At 40.1% G+C, this 18,785-nt stretch overlaps 2 protein-coding genes across 2 annotated transcripts in view; one reads left to right on the top strand and one right to left on the bottom strand.

The window, feature by feature from the left end:
* Nucleotides 1-2,722: 2,722 nt before the first annotated feature.
* On the bottom strand, nt 2,723-12,705 carry dctn2 (dynactin 2 (p50)). Its single transcript, XM_061687094.1, has 14 exons — nt 12,439-12,705; nt 12,086-12,154; nt 9,069-9,165; nt 8,915-8,976; nt 7,894-7,992; nt 7,629-7,789; nt 7,182-7,341; nt 6,339-6,404; nt 6,148-6,186; nt 5,934-6,011; nt 5,179-5,250; nt 4,992-5,094; nt 3,598-3,689; nt 2,723-3,345 (listed from the first exon to the last, which is right to left on the bottom strand). The coding sequence occupies exons 1-14, from the start codon at nt 12,472-12,474 to the stop codon at nt 3,259-3,261; spliced, it is 1,221 nt and encodes a 406-aa protein (XP_061543078.1). The 5' UTR covers nt 12,475-12,705; the 3' UTR covers nt 2,723-3,258.
* Nucleotides 12,706-14,027: 1,322 nt separating this feature from the next.
* The window catches only part of kif5ab (kinesin family member 5A, b), a 66,785-nt gene continuing 62,027 nt past the window's right edge, over nt 14,028-18,785 (top strand). Inside the window, exon 1 of the mRNA XM_061687092.1 lies at nt 14,028-14,447. Within this exon, the coding sequence (XP_061543076.1) occupies nt 14,319-14,447 (129 nt within the window). The 5' untranslated portion in view covers nt 14,028-14,318. The remainder of the gene's footprint in view (nt 14,448-18,785) is intronic.

Raw genomic sequence — 18,785 nt, forward strand, 5'->3', positions numbered from 1 at the left:
GTACTGAGCAACAGACATCGAACAGGTCAGCTAAGGGCAGTTGATGACAGAAACGTGAGAGATGTGAAGAAACACCCAAAGACAACAGTCAGTGACATCACTGCCGAACCTCCGCAGGGCAGGGGTGAAGGTATCACAATCCACTGTTCGAAGACTTCGAGAGAAGAACTATACAGGCCATACCACATGATGCAAACGACTCATCAGCGAAAAAGAATCAGAAGGCCAGATTGGATTTTGCAAAGAAGTACAGCGGTGAGCCACAAAAGTTTTGGAACAAAGTTTTATGGACTGATGAGCCCAAGATTAACCTCTACCAAAGTGATGGAAAGGCCAAAGTATGGAGAAAGAAAGGATCTGCTTATGATCCAAAACACATAAACTCCTCTGTAAAGCATGGTGGAGGTAATGTCATGGCTTGGGCTTGCATGGCTGCTTCTGGAACGGGCTCACGAGTCTTTATTGATGAGATAACTCATGATGGTAGCAGCAGAATGAATTCTGAAGTCTACAAAACCATTTTGTCTGGCAATTTACAGACAAATGCATCCAAACTAATCGGGAGAAGCTTCATCATGCAACAAGACAGTGACCCAAAACACACTGGCAACACAACAAAGGACTTCATCAGGGGGGAAAAGTGGAAGGTCTTGGACTGGCTAAGTCAATCACCGGACCTTTATTTGATGACCGCACCGCAGCTTTATTTGATGTATGAAAAACAATGACATCAGATCAAATAATTTTCAAAGCTTTTCAAAAAGTGGGCTTTGTGACCTATGATATACAACATAACTGTCATTTGAGGTTCCACACGGTTCAGTTTTAGGGCCGCTGCTTTTCACTTTGTAATCGTTGCTCCTAGGGTCTGCCTTGAGTAAGCATGGGATTTCCTTCCATTTAGAAGAAAGAAGCCTTCTCCTCGCAACCTCTTTCTGAACCCAGCTGTCTCAAACTTGGGTTTCAAGTTGGACAGTGATTTTTAAAATGGATTGCACCACTGTATTTATGTGGAATATTATTATATTTTTTTTTTTTACTAACTACAGTGGTGCCCTGAGATACGACTTTTTCAAGATATGAGCAGTCACTTGAGATACGAGGAAAATTTTGAGATACAAGCGCGCTTCAAAATATTGTATTTGATGTGGATATCTATTTTTTTTTTTCAATCTAAATAATAAAAAAAAATAATTGAAATTTTATTTGAATCAGTGCGTGTTTTAATTGGGATTTTTTTGGGAGGGGGGTAATAAATCCATGCGGATAAATTTTTGAGTGTGGATTAGTAATGCTTTTTTCAATATGGATGTGTATTTTTTTTTCAATATGGATATTTCAATGTGGATTTTTACATTTTTGTGTTTTAAAAATAATTTTTGTGGTTTTTTTTTTTTTTTTTGCGGATAGTTTAATAAATAAAATACATTTTCTTTAACGTGGATTAAAATTATTTTTGGAATATGCAGTTTTAATGTATTTTTTCAATGTGCATTCATTTCTATGTTAATCAAAAATTTAAAACATGTTCTTTAATTGTATGAAGCAGATATATATATATATATATATATATATATTTACAAATTCTTTAAAATAATTTTTTTATGTACTTGTTAATGTGGCTTTTGTTTTATTGGCAAGTATGGATTTCAATGTGGATTTTTTTTTAAAGACAATCATGGAACGGCATCTGTAAAGCTCAAGTTCGCGGTGGTGTCTTACGGATGTCAGTTTAAGTAAAACAGCTCGAATTTAGCTTGCTTTTCGAAAACACACATTGTGACATCTACACCAACAGGAAACCGCGCAAGGCTAGCACCAACGTTGGTTTTAAGAACCCATCCATCCATCCATTTTCTGAGCCTCACTAGGGTCGCGGGCGTGCTGGAGCCTATCCCAGCTGTCATCGGGCAGGAGGCGGGGTACACCCTGAACTGGTTGCCAGCCAATCGCAGGGCACATAGAAACAAACAACCATTCGCACTCACAGTCATGCCTACGGGCAATTTAGAGTCTCCAATGAATGCATGTTTTTGGGATGTGGGAGGAAACCGGAGTGCCCGGAGAAAACCCACGCAGGCACGGGGAGAACATGCAAACTCCACACAGGCGGGGCCGGGGATTGAACCCGGGTCCTCAGAACTGTGAGGCTGACGCTCTAACCAGTCGGCCACCGTGCCGCGGTTTTAAGAACCAATCGTGAGAAACGTAGCATTGGAAGTGTCCCAAACTTAAACTCACTCCTCAACGAGATTCATTCATCATCATCAGTCCTCCTGCTCTTACTTGACAGTAACAGTGTTGTGTGATCAAATTGAGTCCAGATGGTCTGGCAGTCTGATAGATGAGCACATACACATGATACACTGCATGTACAGTGAGGACACGCCCTTCTCTATTTTAGCTGTGTAACACCCTGGAGGTCTGACTTCCTTTACTAAAACACATTTTTTTAAAATAGACATAATAAAAAGTTATATGTCATGCGGGCCCAGATGTGTGCGGGTAGGTGATTATTTTAGTGGAGCAATTGATTTTTATTTTAAAGAAAACTGGACTGGCGACCAGACCAGGGTGGACCAAGTTTCTCTTACTCATGATTGATCTATAGATGTTTTTCCTCCATATAGTTTTGTGTCCTTTAATACGTGCTATGCTGCCACCTACTGCTTCTCAACGAGTATAACAGTTGGAAGAACTCTACACTTGGAATACATACAAATCGAGTTAATCTGTTTTATTGATCATATTCCGTGACCATTATACATTTGAATTGTAGGCAATGGCAATGCAGATTAAAAGTGTGTGTGGTGTGTCCCAGTCATAATATAAATACAAATAACCGACTGAGCTCAAGCAAACAAGGTAATTTGGATATATTTACACATTTTTCCTTCTGGGGCCCCACAACATTTATTTTTTTCCTAAACATCTCTAATGTATCCTTCCAACATTACTGTGAGCCATTTAACAGGATGAGTATAAACTACAGTGCAAATCCAGTCTCATCTTGAATCGTCAGTTCTACTAATCATAAAATCCAAGCAGTCAGTTCAATTAAATTGAGGAAATTTGGTCTTCTTTTCAAATCATTCCCAACATTCCACTTAGTGAAGAAGGCATAGGTGGAGGAAGAGAGCAGTAGGGGGGGGGATGTAAGGGGTGGGCAGAAGAGTCAATGTGGGACTCTCATTTGTCCATGTTGACACCCAAATGATTTGTTTTGTTTTTTTATTTTATTTATTTTTTGGGCCAGTTTTATTTGGACACCTTTTTCATCCGCTGGTCGAGCGTGGCGAAGTTCTCCTCGATGGCCACCAGGTTTTCCTTCATTGTCTGCTGGACCTGACACGAGAAGATGGGGAGGAGGACGTATTTGATGTGAAGAAGAGCAACTTTTTGAAATCCGACACGAGGGCTGTATGTAAAACTCACAAATGTTTGATGTTGATTGACACTGTCATAGAGTAGCTATTAAATGCTGGTTGACCGATTTTGAACGGTCACCATCACAAAACCTTTATCAACTGTGCATAAATGTTTTAAGTCACATTGTAAAGGTTCCAGTGTCATCTTATGGGGTGGTGCGGTCTTTACCTGTGTCAGCAGTGTGTTGTTGTCCTTCAGAGAGTTGTTGATCATCTGCTGAGTGGTGTCCAGATGTGTGAGCAGTTGACCAAACTGCATAGCTGTGTGACACACGCAAAAAAGATCTTCCTTAAACATTGACTTTTGAACGGCTTGTATACAAACACAGCAAGTGCTGTGACCACGCTCGTAAAAAAACAAATCACATTTCCTCATTGAAACTAAAATACTATTGAGCCATTCCAGCCCCACCAAACCCCCAATTTTTTTATTATTATTTTTTTTAAATAGGGAAAATAGCACTCTATACCATTGTACTTTATACAAACAGAATGACAAGATAATTAAATAGAATGTAAAGCATTAAACAGTTTGTGTATCAAGATTTAATGCTGCAATCCAATTCTGCTGTGTTGAACATCGGGAGGCATGAAAATTCTGTAGTCATGCACACAAATGAAGAATAGACTTCGACAAATACTCACTAGGTTGCTGTAAAATTATTCATTCTGTAGAGGATAAAGAATACATGCCTGTGAGTATTGTTATATTATCTGCCTACAAATGTTGGTCCACCATTTGTGTTCAAATATCCGTTGCTTAAAGGGTTGTAAAACTGCAACTATCGATTCTATCCGTTGACAGCATTTTCTATTTATGTTAGCATTAAGCTAGTGGGCTGTTCTTAAGGCAACATAGTTTGATTATTTTAAATACACAAGGTATAATTGTCTTTGTCTTATGTTTAGTTTGGCAGTAAACATCAACTGGAAGTGCCATTAAACAGCTTGAAACCTCTTTCCAAATTAAAAGTTCACTATTATGCCACATTGCTTACTGTGACACAGGTTGAACTGAGTTCACTGCCACAATACAGTTTACTCTGTATGGCCCGTCAGTATCTGGGTTGGGGTATAGAGTCGCTCATTTGAATGAGACCGGGCCCGCCTCTCAAAATGGGCTAATTTCAGCAAGACACGAAGTGGGGGTGTAAAGATTCTTGAGGCATTTTGACAAAAGGATGTCAAAGAGGATGAGAGAATTGGGAACGTTTTTAAATCGTTAAAATAAATAAATAACAAAACTCGCCTTTATGATGAGTGTAAACATCATCTTGACTGATAATGTGACAGCTCAAGGCTTGGTGATACAATGCCTTGTTTTACAATGAAATCATAAATACGCATTTCATTCTCACATTGTCAAGTGTTACACTCCGTTTGTACACGTTGCCTCAGACGGCGATGACGACATTAGTACGCATTTCCAACTATTCGCCCCTCCCCCGCTAACCTACATATATTCCACGTCGGTGAAGTCCCGCGGGTACCGTGGTTCCGAGCGACGCTACGCCAGCGCGTTGGCAATATTCCACGCATTGTTGGGTCCTGAGAATTTGTCACCTTGCTCGTGCAGCTCCTTGACTGTGACCAGCCTCTGGACCACCTGAGGCACTGATGTGGACGTGGCCTCCCACTTCTGCACCGCGTCATACAGCTGTGACAGCTACAAACACATATTCAAGCTTAACAAAAACAGCAAAACCTTTGACTTGCATGCGAGTAGATCCAAAGTCAAGCAAGCGCTCACCTTGTTTTGTGTGTCGGCATCCTCAATGGCTGTTTTGTGTTTGGCGATCTCGTTCATCTTCCCGAGCACACTCTTAAAGGGAGGAATACAATCCAATTGTACTCGTGTTAGATACTGTACATGACGCCCTGTCGACACAATTTCATTGAATAGACTGGAATCCTCAAAGTCAAATAATGTGAAAATAGTGCTATTTTCTTGTGCTTTTGTGAGTCTGTTTTTATGTAGATTCAACTCTCTATTCGTGGGGGTTCGGGACCAAGAATGGCAAAGATTGTTGAATAGTAGATGGCCCTGGCCTTGTAAACCTTTATGGGTTGTATTATTTCCTTCACACCAGGGCTCGGTCCCAGTCCACCACGAAAAGCGGGGAAAACACTGTGGCGCCTTTCAACTGACCCAATGATACGTAACAGTAACTTATTGGATGTGAATGAATGATTTTAATACAATAATGAATCATTTTGGCAAAAAAAAAAATGTAATCCGTTTTTTATTTATTTATTTATTTTGCCTACAAGAACATCCACAGTTATGAGGAATTACCTACAGGTTATAATTTATATTATTGGTAAAAAACAAAATTAAAAAAAATATATTTTGAAATGATTTATCTTGATCTTTTGTATCACAACCTGGCATTCTATCATTGTGTATAAAACAATTATAACTAACTTTTTCTTTATTTTCCTCATGACTGAATGACCTGGTATAACTGTCCATAAAAGTTTGCACACCCTTGGTGCAAGTCGTACCTGCAGCCTGGCCTCCACTTGATCCAAAGTAGCAGAGTCCAGCGCACTGACCCTGGCCTGGAGGAGTTCCAATGTATCCTGAAGCAAAAACGGGTCTGAGTTAATAAGGAAATATGTAGTAAACTGTGTGACAGGAAGTGATGTCATCTCTGAAGTGTGACCTCGTTCTTTGGCTACGGAGGGTGGTGACGACACAGTTAAGTGGACGACTCACCGTCAGACTGACTCCTTGCATGCCGGCGCTCAGAGGACCCTGCAGTGGAAACGCCGAGGAGGACAGAATACATCAATCACATTCATATAAATCAACGTTTGAGGTTACGTATCCATAGGAATGGGAGCATGAATACACTTTGCGTGTGAGGTTTGAAGAGAGGGAAGCAGACATGGAATCAGTGCCAGTACCTGCTTGTCTGATGCTGAGCCAACAGCCATCTCCAGGTCTGCCAGACGCTTCTCCAATTCTGCCATCTACAGAGAGAACGGCGTAGCGCAATTAAAAACACTCGTCCACTACTGTCAGTTCAGCACTGCCTTCCCAGCAATTGTTTTTTTCAATGGGTGATTCTCTTAAAGTGTGGTACTAGCACAAGTGGTACACAAAATAATTACTGAATTAAATGTTCAAACTGTGTATATAATGTTACAGTGGCTTTAAAAAAAAAAAAAAAAAAAGTTTTTTTTTTAAAATCCAGTACATTTGTTAAGTATAGTTCAGCTGTACTTAACTTTTAACTACAATGCATTTGCATTTAACCTTTTGTAACTGTTTGTTTTATTTGATTACATTTAGAATGCATTTTAATTGAATCATTTAATTTTTTTACTGATATTTTAGCACAGTGTGAATGTTAACTGCATCAGTGGCTTACAATATTAAATATACATTTTAGGAATAAAATCCCTGCCTGTGCTTACTCCACTATTCTAATGTTGGCCAATATGGTAGTATTTGGAGAGCTGTGAATTTTTGGGGGGGATGTAATTGTTGTAAAAAGATGGAGAATCGCTGCTGTAAAGTATGGAAAGCAAATGTTGAATAAATGCAGTAAAAAAAATAAAAATAATAATAATCAGTGTACATAAAATAGTGAATATTTAAGGAGTCTTGCTGGATTTTCATTCTCTTGGGCTCCGATTGGCTGCTGGTAACGGCACGGATTCTCGGACAAAACACTTTCAATTTCGTTTTCAGTCCTAAAATGTTTTATTTCTTTTTTTTTAGTTTTATTTCTTATTTTTTTTAACCTTGGCAGACTCGTTGAACTTCTCCTGCTCAGGTCTGCTGTGCAGCTCGTAGAGGACCACTCCGTCCGGGCCCTTGGCCGACGCCGACACCGGCACCTTGCCGTCTCCCGCAGAGCAGCTGCGACTGCCCTTGGCCGCCTCTAGTTGTGTGAGCAGGCGCCTGAGGAAGGAGACGCAGCCAAATGGTTACAAGGGGGTTCCTCGGTGTACGATGGCGTTCCGCTCCTACGGCGGCAACGTAGGACACGCTGTCGTCTATCACTAACGCGGTAGTCAAATCATCTACAGTAAATATTTGTTTGAAAAACATTTCTTGGCCATGAGTATAAAAATAATCCAATGAAAAGTAAGTTCTGTGTTAACCGAGTGTGCCTTCTCGTGGCACTTTAAAAAAAATGTTTTATAATTACTTCATTCTCGGCAGGCTGTACACGTGGGGCGGCTCACCTGGCCAGCGCTCCGTCCGGATCTGCCAGGTTGATGTGCGCCTGCGGTCCCAGCAGTGAGTCAAGGTGAGCCGAAACCAGATGCTGCTTGAGCTGGGCCGCCTGCTGTGCGAGGACCACCGGGGTCAGGCGCTCTTCCGCGTTGTTTTCCTTTGTGACGGCCTGGCGGAACAGTCAATACGTGACATTGTAACAGTGTCACACTAATAAGTGACTACAATTCAATGAGTGTGTGTGTGAATGTCTTAGTGTGTGGGTGACGCTACCTGGATGGTGTCCACCTCCTGACAGAGCTCCTGGATCTCGTTCACCAGGCGTTGGTATTTCTGCTGGGGCGTCTCCTTGACACCGCAGCCCTCTCCCAGCTGCACCACAAAAAGGGAAAAATACAGAAAATAAGGTTGCAAAGGGATGGAATTTATATGGGAAGTTAAGCTGCGGAATTGGTATAGGTCAAGCATAAATATAGACATTTTGCTTTGTTGTGAACATACATACATGGGAGAAAAGAAATTGGAGTGGTCCTGCGACTTTAGTGATAATAAGCAGTATGGAAAATGGATGGATCAATTGAAATGGTGCATGCGTGTCCGCAGTATGATTATTCCATGCGGAAAAATTATCCCTGTGAAGCTTCGAGGCAGAGGTTTTGACCTTTTCATTAAAATTGAAATATTCCAGTTATTCCAGTCATCGCTTCAGCCCGACAATCATTTTCATTGAAGAACAAAATCATGAATGTTGAGTTCAATATTAGGTGGCCCCCCGACCCAAACCATTCAAAACCTAAAAAAAAAAAAAAAAAAAAATGCAGACCTATCCAAAAATACCAACAAAGTCTCATTCACACAGTGAAAACTCAAAGGTTTACCAAAAAAATTGTCTCTTAGTTCTGGTAAAAAAATAATACATAACACTTAAAAATAAGATTCATTATCTAAAAAGTAACTTATTTCTAGACAATTTTCACTTTTTTCAACCAATTTAACCTGAAATTAGTAGAAAAAAAATTGCCAATAGTTTAAGGGGGGGGGGACTTACTCAACTGAATCATCAGTGCATGTGATGGAGAAATAGCATGAAATATGCTCGTTTTACCCAGATTACGCTAAAATGTATTTTCCCTAACTATATTTAAGTGCCCTATTAAGATTCAACCTTCAAAATCCTGGTTTACTCATATTTATTTGTGTACATTCCTGTTAATTACAATGGAAAGTTTACCTTCTGTCTGATGGAATGCCTCCTAACAGATTCAAAGGTGTGTCCCGAACAGACTGTACTCACAATTTCAAATTCTCCAGACTCGTAGCCCACTCTTCTGCTTTTACTAATTCTGTCTGAGAAGTCTGCAAAGGAAAGCGAGGATGAGACGAAGCCTAAATCAAACGCCAGAGCAGTTAGTGGACTTTTTGGGTTCATTCATTATGTAGAAGCTGACCCAGTCCCTTGGTGTTGACATGCTTGTCCTTGAATTTGTCGTAAGCTGCGTTTGGGTTGACCACAATTCTCTCCACGCTGTCGCTGCACAGCTCCTCCTGTTATCGGGGGAAGACAAAAGAAAGTCAGACGTGTGTACACAGAAAATATATATGCAGAGGGTCCTTTTTGAGGTTTACGAACGGTGTGTAATGAACTACTTTGTGCAGCAGGGTACGAATACATTGTCATGCTCATTTAGCGCCATCCCTACTGTTTATCAATGGATTGTTTTATATTTATGGCCTAGAAGTGTTTTTCACAACAACATAGGGCTTCTGCGTTGGCATACGTCAGTGATAGACTGGACGCCACATTCCATTTCACGTTTAAATTCAGGTTACGTCTCCAACGTAGGAATGGACCTTTCTAACCGTTGTAAACCAAGGACCCCCTGGATTTTGGACATCATAAAAAAAAAAAAAAGATAAACCTGGCAGCTCAACTTGATCACCGCCACCCAACAATATGTCTTTAGACAGATTTCCTTTGAAATTAAAATGATTGTCATAAATGAATCACAAATGAATGACAACATTAAAATGATGCAGATTAGTTTGGGGCTAAATTCCTTGGTGATTTCAGTATGATTAAAAAGCAGTGTAGGACTAAAACTCATCTTTAAAATGTTGAACTCATTATGAAGTCATGGAACACCAAGTACACGACGGTACGTGAATGGAACAAGGAAGCAAACGTGTTGACTGTTTTATAAGTATGATGATGAAGTGAAGACTTTGGATTAAAACACCGACAGACAAATAACAGCAAACGAGGCGACACTGGAAAGGTTACACTGATGCAGGTCGGGAGGGGAGGAAGCGGGATGGAGACGAGGAGGGTTAGTCAGGCTCTTACCAGCTCCTTGGGTTTCCAAAGAGAGTTAGAAAGAGCATAAAAACAGTTCCGGGTGGGAGAGAGAGACAACACATTAATGTGGTTATCACACACACACACACTCACACACACACACAAACACACACAACAGGATCAGCTTACTGGGAGCAGGGAAAGAAGATAAGAAAGAAAGCAGTGAATGCTTCAGTGAGCACCCTAAAATCATCTTAGGATGGCTCCATTTCTTTCTCTCGTCCCCCAGTTGTGACACAGTGTGAGGTAGGGGCGTTGGCGGGGGGGTTCTCTTTTTCACTCTATACACACTACAAATGCATTATTATGGACAACCGCCATGTATCTGGGCACACAGCTACAAGATTTTCTCATGCATTTCCAAACATAAAAGTGGAGCACATTATATCCGGATTTACACCGCGGGTCCAAGTGACCCATTCCAACTGAATGCCTATATCCGAGTCTATTTCCATGTACATTTCAAGTGCAGATGCCTAAATTACATGTCAATAACTCCACAAGCAGTAACACCAAGCAGAGGGAACAAGGAAGTAAACAATGATATATAAATAGTACATATATTAAATTTAGATGGCCTGGACTGACTCTTCCGCTATTGATGTAAAAATAAATGAAGGTCAAGCTTACATTGACAGGGTACATCCCATCTATGCGTTATGTTTTTTAAAACGGCCATGACGTATATCCCAAATGTGGCTCTTGAGCGCAGGAAAAAAAAAATCTCAATCGTTACTTACCCCATGCAGTGTATAGTAAATGAGAATAATTTGAAGTATCTTTCGTGACACCAGTTCTGGAACTTTCCTGATACACCTCGTAAAGTTCACGACACAGTTTTAGTGGAAAACACTTGTGTCACATGCATTACGCCTGATATTAAGATAAAGTGCTATTATGATGTAGAGCGCGTGGAGGCTTTTAAACAGCCAAGTTAGTCAGAGCGAGAAGTAACGTTGGCCATGAAGCAGCTGCTAGAGAGCATGACAAGTTAGAGAGAGGAGGTGGAAATACAATTTTTAATACAACACTCCTTTCTTTGAACACACACAGTTCATCCTGTCTTTCTGAAAAGTATAAAATAGCAACACAAACATTAAGAAAACTATTCAGCCCTTGCAATTAACAGTTCAGTCTCCTAATTCCCTTCAAATCAACACAAGGGAAGAGTGGAAGTTTGATTTATAAAATCATGCAAGTAAAAGCACAGCATTGAAGCCCACTGGGAGTATAAAACACAGTCAATCTTACTTGTAAAAGCTAGGGTCCGAGGAGAGGTGGGTTAGAGTCAAAACAACAAGGGTATTGAGAAGGGAAGACCAACATGGAAGGGAAAATGCCAATTAGGTTTTAACTCTTCAAGTTAGAAGTCCAAACATTTGAAATCTGTGCTAAAAAGCCCCGTTCAGAGCTTACGACCCCAACCAATATCATGGCATTGAGAAACAACACAAAACTATGCAAGTCCACCATACGGAACCTAATTCATAACTAGAAAGAGACCCAAAAGGTTAGTGAGGGCCTTGACGAGGTGGATTTATTCAAATTCACAAAAACACAACAAAGTATATTTGAATTGTAATATATATTATTTGGGAAATTGAAAATTAAGAAAATATCCATCCATCCTTTTCCATAACACGTTTACCTCAGAAATGTAAGGCAGGCGTGCTAACCTTCAGGCTACTGTGCTGCCCAGTATTAGAAATCAATACAAAAAAATTAAAAAGTGCAAGTGGTATGTAGGCAGGTACGGTACATTATTGAACTTGTAGGAAAATTCTGGATGAAGTGCCTTGGGTGAGGCAAAGACCCTGCGCTCTGATAAATGTCTGGTAAATTGAGTAAGACCACGACATGAGGAAAAGCGATAAGATTGGCAAATAAGACTTGGATGCAAGAACTCATTGCAACAGTAAGAATGCCTTCACATTCCTTTTTTCCACCTCACCATTTTCAATGGGAACTATTGGTTAATTTTTTTTCTCATGCAATCTTTCTACACAGAAGCATTTTGTTTATTTTATGACGAATGTGGGACGAAAATAGACACCCTATTATTATGATTATGATTATTATACAGTATATATTTTAAAACATGCGACTTACCGACTCGAACTGAGCCTGGTCATCTTCTGGCAGGTCACCCGTCTCGTACACATCCGGCTCGTTAAACGCCTATTTAAACAACAAAATAATAACAATTGGAACAAACAAAAAAATACACGGACAGCAACATCTTTTAGCCTGGCCAACGCCCCGGCTCATTTAAACACGATTTAGCTATTTCTTTTCCTTATTGTGGCTTTCAGCGCACCACAAGTACAACATTTAGCAGGTAAACTCTTACAGTAATGTATTTATAACTGTTTAGAATGCTAATAAAACAGCTGAGTCAAGGTTAGCAAAAGCTAGTCGTGTTAGCCGAAGCTAGGCTAGCCTGCTAAGCAATAGCCACTTACAATTCCTGGTAAATTGGCGTATTTGGGGTCAGCCATTGTCCGTGACAGTGACACAAGACGAACGACGGCGACAGAATGTTATTTATCGATTAACTGAGCCGAAATGTAACAAAAGGCAACAAGCGGACGCTTCGCAGGCTGATGTGGTCACTTGCTCGATCTGACAGTTTGGGCGTTCGGATTATGGCACGCGTTCGCGCAAAGGCGGTGTTGTCGTCGCTCCACCAAGAGTAAACGCGGGAGGCGGCTTAACCCGGTCTACAAATCAAACGCAAAGCTAATTGTACACCCGTTGCGCATGCGAAGTGTTTCACCAAGAGACAAATGTACGAATTTCGCGTTAAAAAAAACATTATCTTGTATTGCTAATCAGTATGAAAAGTCTCATTCAATATTTCTTTTTGTGTTTTTTTTTTTACAATTGTTAAAAATAACACTGACGTTTGTTTGCCTGTCATAGTCTGGTGTTGTGGCAAAAATTGCCACGTGATGGCGCTAAAGATCCACGCAAACTCCTCAATCCCATCAGATTTACACCCTTGGCCCATTTTCAGATTAGGTCCATTAATACTTCGATATAATGCCACCACATTTGTTACGCCTGCACATCTACGTAATAATATGCAGTGAAAGCCTTATTGAGCAATCTGAACACACACTCCAAGATACCCCTTCGAATTTAACTGTCATATTTATTTATTTATTTTTTCCACAAAAATGGAAAAATATTGGAAAAAAGACTGAGTTCTCCTTAAATGAATGGACATAATTTATCTATTTAACCCAAAATAAAACAAAAAAACTTTTAACTCTTTTACATTAAACATGTAAAAGGCTTCCTTTATCATATAGGTGGGCAATATATGGTTTATGGGTCATATATAGTTGTAAAACACAATAAAACCTCAGTGGAATTATTTATTTAACCCCAGAAATACTCTTAATATATAATAATACACATTTCTTTAGTTGTTGCATCACATTTTTTCCCCTTTTTTTTTTCAGACCAGACTATAAATATTGTATTTATTTAACCGTCAAACCAACGTAGTGTAGTGCCAACTACTCTCGAGGAGGATTTACTCGATGTTAAATTATTTTCTCTTAAGTATCGGTGACTGGTAACAGCGCCTTCACGAGTTCCCGATACCTTGAAATAAGGCCGGTATCGGCCTTGATACCAAAGCATCGTGGTTACATTTTCCTGTGTTATGTGCTGCATGTACCAAAAATATTAGTAACAAGCAGTGCAGCTCTCCAGCCACAAAAGATTAACACATTGTTAAACAAAGCAAAACTAAGCACTATTGTCTTTTCAAAAGCACATTTTTATAATTGCACCCCACTGGCTTTTGCAGGTGTTCCATATGAAAATTAAAATATCCTAAATTTCTAGAAGTGAACTTTCCAGTTTTGGGGGGGGCCAGATGGTGTCAGATCACTTCTTCTTCATCTAGTGGTGCTGATGAGAGGATGTCGAATGCCCCGCCCACTCTTAGAGAGAGCGAGAGAAAGAGCGAGAGAGGGGAAGGGAGAAAGAGGTGGGGGAAGAGAGGGAGAGATGCAAGCATGCTGCTTTTTGCAGACGCTGTCGACCGGACCAGTTTGGACTGTTCTCCCCAATGCAACCCTCCGCCATCTGTTCACCACCCAATTGAGCCTCAGGGTTGTTTTCTTTCTTTCTCTTTGTATTTTAACCCCTTTTCGTTTTATCCTCCATGCTTTTGAATTTAAATACCCCCCCCCCCCCAAAAAACAACAACAACATCATTGTAGATAGTCTAATCTTGCAAATGCATCGCCTTGTGTGTGCGTAAACCAGCATCCACTTGGGAACAGGTTGCAGGGAGCTTCATTTTATTTTTATTTTTTTTACAACAATGGCTGACAGTAATGCAGAATGCAATATCAAGGTGCTGTGTCGTTTTCGTCCACTCAACCGCTCAGAAATCCTGCGTGGAGATAAGTTCATCCCGGTGTTCCAAGGTGAAGACGCCGTTCTCCTTGGGGTAAGTTATTAACATGATTTATTTCATTTTTTTCTCATTGTCATTATGTCAGTTAATGCTAATTAATACTGATGACAGCTTAAAAGCTTCTGAAGAAGTCATGAATCAATATTCCAGTTTGCAAACTATAAATAAACGGGCATGTCATGTTTTATAACATTTTTGCTCTGACCTTAAGTGTCATGCTTTAAAAATGCACTTTAAAGCATCAGCTTGTGTTAGAATTGATCAAACTGAGGTCCCAATGCAACGCCTGGTTGTGAATTATGAGCTGCTGCCAGTCTAAAGGGAGTCCTGATTATACGTGTGGTTCCATTCTGTTCGGGGAGCTCCCCCCCCCCTCTTTTTTACAACTGTCGATTATACACATTGATTTGGAGCAGCAGACGGGAAAGCCACAAGAAGCTGTACACATCTTCAATTGCATGCAGATATGCACCATCTACCTCATGTGCCTGGGGATTGCCCATGTGACAGTGCAGGCAGCAGGTGGGGCATTTTGGGGGAGTTTAAATGCAAATGTCGTCATTGTTTGAATGGGAGGTCTAAATCTCACCCATCTGCTGTGAGGATGAGTGGAAGGGATGGTGGGGACTGCAGAAAATTGCAGTCGGTGTCCTCACACACGTACACCCATCAGCCATGATATTACGACTCAGCATCCATCCATCCATTTTCTATACCACTCATGAGAGTTGCAGGTGAGCTGGAGACTCTCCGAGTTGACTTTTGGCGAGAGAAGCGGGGTACACCCTTGACTGACTGACAATCAATTACGGAACACAATTATCCATTTTCTACATCACTTGCCCTCATTAGAGTTGCAGGGAACAAGCATATTGTAAGAGACTTTTGGCGAGAGAAGTGAGGTACATGGGGAGAACTTGACTTGCTACCCGGTAGTCCACTACACTGGCTTTCTATCAACTGTGGGATAACTATGTTAATTTCATTTTTTTTTAAAACACATTCCGAATGACTGTTTTGCTTTTTCTTTGGCTTTTTGTTCTCTCCACAGCAAGAGGATATCATATACACTCGGAGCTCTCACACAAAGTAGGCAGACTGTCATTCAAAGCAATCAGACTCCTGCATTTACCATCCACGACAGTAAAGAATGTTCTGCAACGTGACTCATCTTCGCATTGCGCCTCATGTTAACGAGGACATAAAAAAATGGACGTATGGTTAAATTAGCCAGCGGTGGAAGCGCCATTCTTTTGCAGTCTGGTAGGAGAGGTAGCTAAAATAACACCACAAAAGTCACAAGATTTATTGGTAAATTGGCAACACTGAGTTGTCGTTAACCCTTAGCTCTCCTCTACGGTAACAAAAGCCGCACATCGCGTTTGTATAAGACAGAACCGCCCCCCCGAAACAGATTGATTTGAACCAAAGTGTGACAAATCGATATACAGCAGTTCCTTGACCTACCAGTTTAATTCATTCCGTAACTCTCATATTTCAAATCATCTTTACCCCTTGAAATGAATGGAAATGCCATTAATCTGTTCCAACCACACATTATGCGCCTTTGTGTGTGTGCCTTGACCACTAGGGACAGTATAATACAGAGAAGAGATATACACAAATAGGACGCTTACAACTGCTCAGTAAGCTGCAGTAATATTAGTTGTTTTTCGCAAAGGGTAAAGAATATGCCTGTGAGTATTGTTGTATTGCTTGTCTACATGTGTTGCCGCAACACGCAAATGTTTTTTGCTAAAAGGGTGATAACTACTACAACATTGATGGTAGTTTCGTTAGCCCGTCAATAGTGTTTTGCATTGTGTGTTAGCGTTAAGCTAAGGGACTTTGCAATAAACAGCTTAAAGTCTCTTTTCTGAACAAAGAAAAGAGACTTTTTTGCTCGTAAGTCAAGGCACCACTGTACTGTAATTCTTATCATTTTTTTTTTAGTTTGATGGATAAATATCAGGGACCTGTTATGAAGAAATAAGAACTGTTTTAAATTGTGAAAAAAGGGCATAATACTGTATGTCTCCTTTAAGACTTAATTCTAACAGTGGTTAACTTATTTTTGGGTTTGTGTATGACCGTTAAGAAATGTTATTTCAAATAGTGCCTTTAGAGTTAATAATGGTTTTATGATGGCAACAGTTTGATCCTGCAATGGATTACTTAAAAAAATGGTTTTAAAAGCCAAGGCTAAGCTGTATTATTTATTAAGGATTTAGAGCCAAATGACTTGTGAAAGGAAAAACAGCCTGCAACAAATTTGCACTTTCTTCTCCATTCTGACAAGTGATCACAAAAGCATTTCCAGTGTTGATCTTTTTGCTCTCGTAATTACTTTTTTTGTGGGGCAAGTGGAGTGTGAGATGTGCTTAGTTCTGCAAAAAAAAAAAAAAAAAAAAAAAAAAAAAAAAAGAATTTTCCCTTCTGTCGCCTTCTGTATACTCCGAATTACTTCAGATTAGAACACACGTTTTTGGTCCACTTAGAGGTGGAAGAGGCAGTGATCTGACAGAGTTGTTGATGGCAGGCTTGGAGGATGCAGGCTTCCCAGATGTGAAGAGGAGTCTTGTTGTTGTGCTCGGATTGGATGGAAGAACGTCTCACGGGAGGTTGGGGGAGCCTTGGAGAACACGAGGAAGCGGTGATGCTTGACTGATAAGAAGTCTACATTCACAGTTACATACTGGCACACTCACAGCATCAGTGACTTTTTTAAAAAAATTTTTTGCATCTTTCTGCAGTGCAGCTAAATAAGGTAACCCCGCCCCATGTTTGAAAATTGAGCCCCGAAGCCAGTTTCAATTGGCAACATGAAATTCGCTACACCTGTCTATCATGAGCAGACCCACAAAAAACTCTCAAGGACCCATGCCTTAGAAGTCAGCCGTTTTTCTTATGAAGCAGCCATTTTAGGGTCATTCTGGACAGTTCCAGGGGCCCTTTAAGAATGAATTTATCCTAGAGATTCTATCCAATTACGACAGAATTCAAATTACGTACAGAATAAACATCATGGATTTTTGTATCGTACTTATGTTGCAGATTTCTTGCTATATCTGGATTTTGCTGGGATTATTTGTCACTGCAGAGCAGTGAGCGTGAGCCAGGAGGAAAGTGTGCGTAAAAGACACAAGTTTGGGATCATTTCATAGTTAATAAAATAAACTTGAGTAACATGTGCCTATTACAAAGTACAACTGTCTTACATACATAACTAACCACTAGTTAGAACAATTGGTAATCTGGACATTTCCAAAGCAAAAAAGATGAACTCGTTCCATAGACGTTGTCCCATTGCTACCAAATTTGAATTGCGCATAGGCTACTAGAAAGATGGCCCATGATACATTTTCAAACATTTGAGGTTTTGTCATTTCTTGTGGGTGGCGCATGGTGCCAAATTTGGATGACACAGGAAGTCATGTCAAGTAAGCGGATTCTCATTCTAAGCAGAAACACTCCGTCACCATACACAGCCTCACTTGTTCTAATAGTGAAGGTAGACTGTTTTAGTGTTTTTACAGTGGTTCACTTCTCTTTACACTTAAGAATGAAGAATGTAAACAAACTACTAAGCTACTCACCTTTGCATAGTAATCATTTCTACCTAGGAACTGATTATGACTTCCATTCATGCGGTTATACGAAGTATTTCATCGATAGATTGCGCATCGTGGACCTAATGTTGTGGCAGGATACGTGTTGTTTTTCACATCTCAGTTTTATCTTTTCATGAGTGAGGGGACTAACCGTGGCATGACCTTTTCAAATAGAACTGTCAGTCAATAAACCTGCCCGATGACAGCAGTGACACTATTGCCTATACTAGTATACACACAGCAACTCTCATTACGTCAGCAATGGAAAGACACTGAAATGCCACCTGAGTCCTTTTGTTCCCACGTAACCCTTCGGTGTAGCTGTAATATATTGAATATGAATTGACAGTCAACATTTATTACATATTCCGCCCATGGTGGCTGTAGTTTTACTGTGATGAGAGGTGTCTATAATATAGATTCTAAATAACGTAACCAAAATATAAGACACCCGTAGTAAAATGCGGTACACTGAACAACTGTAAGTTAACATTTTTTGTAACAGAAGCCCACATTTGATATGAGCAAAAGTAATGGAACAGAGAGACTTAAAATTGACATATTAGTTGCAATAACCTTAGCAAAACTGTCACCAAACATTTCCATTTTTCTTTTATGAGTCTTTTCCAGGCTTTCACAGCAGCATCTCTCAGTTATTGTTGTTTTTTGATCCCTCCAATCTCCTTTTTAGCAGACACTTGCATGCTCACTAGGGTTTAAATTTGGAGATTGACTTGGCCATCTATCTATCTATCTATCT

This window comes from Phycodurus eques, chromosome 10 (genome assembly GCF_024500275.1).
Source record: "Phycodurus eques isolate BA_2022a chromosome 10, UOR_Pequ_1.1, whole genome shotgun sequence".
Taxonomy (NCBI): domain Eukaryota; kingdom Metazoa; phylum Chordata; class Actinopteri; order Syngnathiformes; family Syngnathidae; genus Phycodurus; species Phycodurus eques.

Bases quoted from the DNA above. Each gene is read 5' to 3' on its own strand.
- dctn2 (XM_061687094.1), bottom strand. From the start codon at position 12,474: ATGGCTGACCCCAAATACGCCAATTTACCAGGAATT. The intron at 7,342-7,628 runs GTGAGCCGCCCC...CTCCTTCCTCAG, and splicing joins CCGGACGGAGCGCTGGCCAG to GCGCCTGCTCACACAACTAG. The intron at 5,095-5,178 runs GTGAGCGCTTGC...ATGTGTTTGTAG, and splicing joins ATGCCGACACACAAAACAAG to CTGTCACAGCTGTATGACGC.